The 8926-nt window shown below is 37.1% G+C and overlaps 1 protein-coding gene across 1 annotated transcript; it reads left to right on the forward strand.

Annotated features, from left to right (window-relative positions):
* The first annotated feature begins 7700 nt into the window (after positions 1-7700).
* Positions 7701-8638, forward strand: LOC145045450 (uncharacterized). Its single transcript, XM_078993775.1, has 2 exons — positions 7701-8165; positions 8351-8638. The coding sequence occupies exons 1-2, from the start codon at positions 7701-7703 to the stop codon at positions 8636-8638; spliced, it is 753 nt and encodes a 250-aa protein (XP_078849901.1).
* The last annotated feature ends 288 nt before the right edge of the window (positions 8639-8926 follow it).

The following is an 8926-nucleotide window of genomic DNA, read 5'->3' on the forward strand; positions in this document are numbered from 1 at the left end:
GCTAGTTTCCCCACCATGACTGCGAGTACTCGTTCGGTTAAACTTCCTCCACTGATGTCGTAGAAGTCTCGACACGTACCGTAGGGACGATGTAATCCTTGCTGTCGGCTCTAATGGTGAATGTGACTTCCCCAGACAGGAGTTGATCCCTGAAAGTTTCCCCTAAATGCGGGTGGTTAGGCGACTGGTGGGTTGATTACTTCTGTATCTAAGTCTGTCCCAGAGTCTTCTCCTTCCTCCTCTTCCATGGTTTCCTCATCTTCTTCGGGAACCTCCTCTACCCATCCTCCATTGCCCTGGTTCGGGTAGTAGGGATCCCCGGGTAGATGGAATCCAGCCATTTCGACTATAGGAGAATAGGGTTATAAGAATTATACAAATTTTGGAACACGCAAGTCTAAATATGCAGGTTAAACTATTGCATTTAACAAATACTCCTATAGTATTTAAATTTGAATGTTTGATACTAGTGTCATTTTGGTAAGTTTTGACTTGTTGCTTACTACGACCATTCCTCGACGTACATTAGTCCGATCTCGTACAAATATAGTTGATTAGGCTATATTAGTCCCAAATCCGATTACATATTCCGAGGAATAGTCGTACTATCCAACTTGTCTTAATACTTCTTGTATAGTTCCAACTATGAAAATGACTCGTTGTATGCATGTATTTGTGCTTTTACGACCCAAATAATTTAAGCTAAATGAAATGCGATTTAGGTGTAAAAACGTTTTTTCAGCGAGTTTTAGTCCCAATGCATTTATAGTTTTTATATTTTATGTGGTTAGATATACTTAGTTCACTATAAACAATGATTTTATACCAATCACTCACACCCCCAAACCAGAACGGCGGAATCGTTCTAGGGCGGATGACTTCTTGTAGTATCGCAACAATTGAAAACATAGTAAAGAAAGTAAAACAACCATCATATACATAATTTAAAAGTTACATTGTTGAAGGATACTGGTTTCAAAGAAAATTACAATATGATGACAAAATGAGTTTTAAACTGACGTCTTAGCATCACTTCTCCAAAAGCTGAAGTTTACCTGAATTACTGAATCCCTGACAAATACACGTAGTTTTGAAAGAGTGTCAACAGTTAAGTTGGTGAATTCATAAGCGTCTATGTATAAAATTTGTAGGTTTGGTATAGAATCACTGAGTTTACTTCTGAAAAATCCAATATTTTACCATTAGTGTGTGGTACTTTAAAAGTTCCAAAACTATAATGCGTTAATAGTTGTCATGCCAAGAATAATATATTTATGCATGTATAAAATCACTAAGACATTTGATAACTCCATAAATCATTGTGTTTTTAATACTCCATGTGAGTTTTCTAACCATGCTATTGACCTAGACTGCCTTTAACAACGTTCTTCAGGCGTTGGAATGTTATGACGTTTGTCACCCCAGACCTGCCGGTCAAACTGTAGCTAACAGTTTAGGTGCAGGATTTTCAATCCTGTATACATCTATACACAAGTATCAAGCTCTCCCTACAAGAGATTATGGTATATAATACAGGACTTTAACTGCATACTTGAAGTACGTGAAGTTGAATGTTTCAGAAAACTTAGTATCAAATAGATTTACGTATGAAAAGTCCATTTGTTATTGTACATGAAAGTATTTACTTGATATAGTACTTATAGTATGTAAAATCTCATGATTTCCTTGTAAACTATACCTATTATAATTTTTCCAAAAGTGTTTTTTGTTTGTATGGTAAACCCTAGTGTAGTGTCGACTTTGTATGTAAAGTATAACATTTGAAATAACATTATTGAACATTTACCTCAAAATATAAATAAAGTGTTTGATATTCATATCACAACATATTTATTTTCAAAAGGACAAAGTGTTATCAGGATATGTTGCATGAGAACGTTTTCGTATGATAGTTATAAATCACATAGGATTGATTATATAACAAAGAGTATAGCAAAAGATTGATGTTTCTCACATGTGATTAACTTTGTGTTTACTTGTATCCCCCCCCCCCCCCCCCCCACTTAAGATTTTATAAAAGTATTTACAAAGCATTTGAAAACATAGTTGTAGGGGTATAAACTCACTTGATAGATTGAAGAAGGTGAGATGAAAACCGAGCAGAACTCCGACCAGAGAAAGTTGATTTCTAGGGATTCTCACGGAATCTCGGGAATGTAAGACCTTTTTTCGGAACTTGGATATGAAGACAGAGGCTTCGGGATGGCTTCGGGGGTTAAAACACAGAGCTTTCGCATGAGAGAGAAGATAATTGAGCACCTAAACCCAAAACCATCAGTTTCTATTTATAGGGGTGAGTTTTGAGAGTTCACATCATGAGCATGGGTGGCTCACGTCATGAGCTCGGCCTGGTCTTCTCCTGTATACTTGACAACTCGTTGATAGGCTCTGGAACCCATTAGTCACAAATTCACATCGTGAACTTATGGCTCACGTTGTGAGCTGCCTGGCAGTCTCGAGTTTGTGACTCGAACTTGTAAAATTCATAACTTCCGCGTACGAGCTCCATTTTCAACGTTCATTATATCCATGCATAGGTGAGATTATGCTCTACAACTCTCTTTTAGATTCCATCAGCTAATTTTTGTATTTATTTTTAATATTATATTTTTAACTAGCTGAGATAGGAAAAGTCCGTTAAAAATCCATAACTTCTTCATCTGGTATCCGTTATCATCAGACTTTTTACCGTTGCGCTACTATTTTTGAGAGTTTCAATTCCCATTTAGGTTGTTTCGGATAAAAATCCATCGATCTCTATTTCGAGTTTTTAGCTATCTACCGCTATCCCGAAATTTAGAAAAATCACAACTTCCTCATACGAAGTCGGATTTTGACGTTCTTTTTATGCACGTTCATGGTTTAGTATAATCTATGACTTTCGTTAAATACCTAAGCCTAAAAAGTATTTTATTGAAATTTCTCTTTTTATGTTTGTCAGTGTTTTACCGGTTTTGGCAGGAATTTTTGATTGGTCATAACTTCTTTGTTATAACTCATATTTTAGTGTTCTTTATATTTCTGAATACTTTGACACGATAACTATCATTTTAGGCAACCCAATAGAGACTTTTGAACATTCTATTTTTGACACTAATTTCATTATATCAAAAGAGATTACAATTCATGACTTTTTAGGTCATTACTTTGATTCGAAATATCGGGTTGTCACATTGGTTCCTCTCGGAACATCGAAAGAATTTGATTTCTCTTGGCACTTAAGCAAAGGATGGATTGAAATATTCTGGAGAGGGTGACTTGTTAAGGGTCTCTATGGGTGCTCTTGTAGTTATGAAAGGGATGATGAATCCTCATGGGATTTATATTTTGGATGGTTGTACGATTGGGGGAATGATGAATGTATCCCAATCCTTGGATCGGTATGATGATGAAATAAATTTATGGCATCATAAGTTAGGACATGTGAATGAGAAGGGGCTGTTTGGTGGAGTTCGGTTCGGTTCTGCACTGAAGCAAAGAGATTCTCGAATGTGTTCACTTGGATCTATGGGGCCCCTCTCCTGTGAAGTCTCATGGTAGATGTATATAAATCAAAAGTTATCTTAAAACTCGTAAACAAGATAATATCAAGTAAACAATTTGCAAGCAACTTTGTTTGTCATATATATCAGAAATTATCTTAAAACTTTGACAATTATCTTGTGATTGGATGAGTATAATCACTACCATATCATGATAACATATATAATGATGTAAAAAAGTTTGTAGTAGTGATTCCAATCCAATCTAAGCCATGAAAACTCGAAATTCTTCAACCAAAGCCATGAACTCGACGAGAGCATGAACTGACTCATCGAGTTTCCGTTGTTACTGAGTGTACTCGTCGAGTCGGCCAGGGGACTCGGTTAGTTCATCAGTCAGAGGCCATTAAATCGATTTTTTCAACTTTGAAAATTAACAAGCGTCAAGTATAACAGAAAATAACCCTAGGTTCTGATACCACTGTCGGGTTTTGAGCACTATAACAGTCCTACGGTGCACATGAAACCCTAAATGCTTTGGATCTATGTTTTCTCTAATTATACATGCATTTTCAATTTTCCAAAGCATACATCCTAACTAGCATACAATAGAGGGTATATAACATAAAAAAAACTAGTTTATATGAATACCTCTTGATGTAGGGTGTAGTTCTTAGCCTTTGAAAGCTTTAGTACCTCAAGTGCGATGCCTTTAATATGTCACAAACACCAAATGCAAGAAGAATCTTGAGAGAATAATTTACTTAGCACAAAATCTATATCAAACTCTAAGAATGATGGTGTAACCGATTTTGGTCATGAAGTGTTCCTTTTCTAGTACTAGGGTTACATCTTTAATAACCCTAATGACCTTTCATATTACTTAGGCACCATAGGTTAAAACCTCCATGGACTATCACATTGGTTTAGCCCATCCTAAATAACCATGGATCATTGGCCCACACTATAAGAATCATTGATTTACATAATCAATCCCCATATGTTTAATTAGTCTCTTTTGATCACAAAATTAATTCCAAATTAATTCTTGATCAATACTAATTAAATAATATGATTTCTCAATTAATATATTATACTTATAATATATTAATAAATCACAAATAGCCTTATTCTCAAAAGTCCATCCTATCAAATTACACTGGTGAAGGCAACCCAAAAGGACCATGCAATAATCAGGTCAAGTACATCCCAGTTATAGTTATGGGCTTAGACCCCAAATCCAACAACTCTCACAGTGTCACTAAGTACCACATAGTTGCTAACCAAGCAATCCTTATGAAAACAAATTCGTACACGATCCGTAGAAAGGATAACGGTTACACTATTGATCCAAATCGGAAGCTGAAACCCAAGAGGACCATGCACATAACTCAAACCAAGATCCCCAAAGCCATCTTACCCAGCTCACACGAAAGACCCCCAAACACATACTTTGGAGACCCAAAATCACATCCGAAGAGAAAAGAAACACCAGAGATAATCGACATGCCACCTTAACCAAAACAGAAAACATCTTCACGATTGGTCAAAACAAAGAGAACATACTGAACTGGACAGCTTCCATCACTAACCCACTAGCTCGAGAAAACCTTCAAGATGATCCTCAAGGCTACCAAAACCTGAGTCTTCTATGAACCAAGCTCCCACTCTACCATTGAAGGTAAGCACTCATGAAGACCGAAGGTACTTAGAATATATACCGAACAGGAGGGTAGCTGACGCATTCCTTGACCTTTAACTGGCACCACTTAAATCCTTCAGAGAATTCCTGCTGAATAACGAACTCCACATCCAATGGTCGTGAATACTTTGATACCCAAACTAGAGAAACCACAACCCACCTAGAGCAGAACATACCTGCTTCTGAAAAAGGGTCCACCAACCAATATCTGCCCAACAAATCTGAAAGCAGCAAACCAACCAGCAAACTAACAGAACCCTCAATGATTTAACGTTCAACCTAGGAATCCTAATTATACCCCACTTAGAACTCGAACCACTGCCCACTGGTAATGAACCAAAACATAAACCAAGTAGCCCATCCAATAATAACGCCCTTGCTCACATCGCTAAGATACTTGTGCCACACCAAACCACTTGCGCACACCAGTGCTGACATACCGCCGCAACCACCACGACCAACATACCTCAAGCTGAGAACCCAACCTAACTCAAGAGGTCAAAAGCCTGCCCACTCCCTCTAACTTAGAAAAAATGAAGGCAAAATCCCTGCAAAAAAGATAACGACAACCCAAACTGACAATCTGCCACTTAAATCTGAGATCCAATTCCAACCAATCATGACAACCGCTTCCTCCCCGTGTCTCAAGGCTCAAGGCACGACATCTAACAAAACCCTCGAGACTTCCAATCAACATACTCATATGGGTCTGAACCATTTAACCCACATCAATATCACTACAAGGGCTAGAACAACACAAAACGCATCTTCGTCATACTCTCACTCTCTCAAGAGTGGCTAATCCTTCCTCAAGCTGACCCACTATGAACCGCGCCTAAACCAGGGAGTCCACCGCTACCTCATCCAATAACGCTATTGGTCGGCTGACCCCATACTACTCATCATACCACATTTGCTACACAACTCTCCATTGGTGCCAGACGACTATCCCATGAATACAGTCACCTGCCCCACAATTTAAACACTCTTAGGGAAAAGGATTCAATCCCACAATGGTTGGACTCAGTCAAGAGCTGTGAAGCAGGACCAAACCCCTTAAACTAAGATCCTTTAAACCATGTAGCATGTGACTTAGAATATCCACTCGATAGCTAGTTCACACAGGAAAGAGTCACACAACAACCAAACAAGGGACCTCTATAGGAACTAAGGCATCACATAATTAGGCAATTCTATCATACAATTCCTGAAGATCCCTAGTAGGGGTGGATGTGTATGGTGCTCGGGGGGTCCCGGGCCACTGCTTCACTTCGGTCCGTAAGGGTAAAAAAAATTCTATTAGGTGCACCAGCTTCAAATTTTTCGGGTGACACTATACTTTCGAGAATTCGAGGCACAAAAAATATAAAGTGTAAAAAATTCTAGTTCAATTACATAAAGAAATTTAACCCAATAGCTCAAACGCATAGTGAGTGGCCTAAGTTGTTTATTAAGTTTTTAACCCAATTGACGCATATACCCACCCATTACCTAATATCCATTGCAGTCAAAGAAAAGAAGAGGAAATCGATCCACTGAAAAGAAAAGAAATCAGCACTTCAGCATAGCACCTTCTGTGAAAGCTGCGAACAGCGAACGAGAAGAAAAAAAAAGTCGGCTCCCTTCCTGTCTCCATTCAATCGATTACAACCAAGATAGAAAGGCATAAGTATTTAGATTTTGCTTGGCTTGGCTTGACACTACTTTCAAACCTACAAATCCAATGAAACAAGTAAGTATTGATAATTTTAGCTTTATGAAATTAGTCAAATTAGTTGCTTTTTTGTTGAAATTTCTTATTGTTTAAGTGAAATTAGTAGTTATTAACCTTGAAATTACATGTTTACTTGTAACTTGTTGTTAGAATGATAGATACTTAGATTGTTGACCTTGAAATTATTCAAATTAGTTTCTTTTCCATTGAGTTTTTGAACAATTGGATGGCTTATTTGTTTGATATTGAGCTGTTAGGATAAAATTGGGTCCTTTTTTGGAAGAACAAGCATCAATAAATCAAGTGTTGGAGAATCCTCCAAAAAACCATGCTCTAATGATTTAAGTTTTGAAGAATCCTCTAAAAGACCATGTCCTAATCAATCATTCCCGTCAGTTTTTAATGTAAATCCACAACCTACAACTACTCCAATTACAAATGTTGAATTGAAAGATCTTCCAAAAGACCCGGGTGTTAGACCAAAGATTACAACTTACCATCCAAATCAAAGAGATGAAATAAGGAGGGCATATTTGCTTCTAGGACCTTGTCAACCAAGGGATCATGCATTCCCTTCAAAGAAAATAGGTTCAAAAGATAGACGTTTGTTGTTAAATGGTTTGATGACCTTGATTGGTTAGAATATAGCATAAAACAGAAGAAAGCATTTTGTTTATTTTGCTATGTATGTGGAGATATTGTGGGAAAACAACATGGGAGAGATGCATTTGTTTCACAAGGTTTTGATAGTTGGAATAAAAGACACTCATTAAGAGATCATATGGGTGGTATTGATAGTTTTCATCACAAAGAAAAAGAAAATTGTGAATTTATATTGAAAGAAAAACAATCTATTAGTGCAGCTTTCAAGAAGCAAACCAAGATTGAGGAGAGTAATTATAAACTTCGTTTAGATGCTTCAATTTGGTGTTGTAAATTTTTATTGAAAAATGGTTTACCATTTCGGGGTCATGATGAGTCGAGTGACTCTCTTAATAGAGGGATTTTCTTGGAGTTATTATCTTTCTTGAGAGACCCTAATGAAGGCATTCACAATGTCACCTTAGACAATGCTCCTCAAAATAATCAAGTGACGTGCCCGAGGAATCAAAAGCAAATTGTTGAATGCTTTTCAACAGAGATAGATGTAGATATTTGCAAAGAAATTAGTAAAGATGTGTTTTCTTTATTGGTTGATGAAACTAGTGATGTATCAAAAAAAAGAACAAATGGCCATAGTTTTGAGGTATGTCGACAATGAGTGGTGCACGTGAAGGATACATCCTCTTTGACTCTTAAAGTTGCCATAGATGATGTTTTTACCCGTAACAGTTTAAGTATGTCCTAGGTAAATATAAATTTTTTTTATTCCTTATTATGAATTTTAATTGAATATTATTCGATTTAATGTTTAATATCTTTTTTTATCAGGTAAGAGGACAAGGTTACGATGGGGCAAGCAATATGCGAGGTGCATTTAATGGTCTAAAAGCTTTGATTTTACAAGAAAATGATTCAGCACATTATGTTCATTGCTTTCCATACCAACTTCTTTTAGTTATTGTGGGTGTAGCAAAGAAGCATGATGGCGTGGATGATTTCTTTGAGCAACTTTCTTTGGTGGTTAATGTAAAAGACAAGACATGCTATGGGAAAGTCAAAGAGAAAGGGTGCAATTGTCAATTGGAAATGGTGAACTTGAATTTGGAAGAGGGTTAAATCAAGAGAACTCGCTTATTCGAGCGGGAGATACAAGATGGGGTTCACATTTCAAAACCATCACAAGCATAAGATAAACCAGAATAACAATATACCTGGATACCGATCTCACATATCACTACAACATACAAGCATAAGATAAACCAAGATAACAATCCTAAGGGTCGGCCTTGGTGCCTTCGACCCATAAGTACAGTGAGTAAAACTCACCTCGAATGTAGAAGCTCCTCGAAAGAAATCCCCAGATGTTGCCCTGCCGGCTTCCCGAGCTATCAATACCAACAACAC

This window comes from Lactuca saligna, chromosome 5, assembly GCF_052625555.1.
Source record: "Lactuca saligna cultivar CGN05327 chromosome 5, ASM5262555v1, whole genome shotgun sequence".
Classification (NCBI taxonomy): Eukaryota; Viridiplantae; Streptophyta; class Magnoliopsida; order Asterales; family Asteraceae; genus Lactuca; species Lactuca saligna.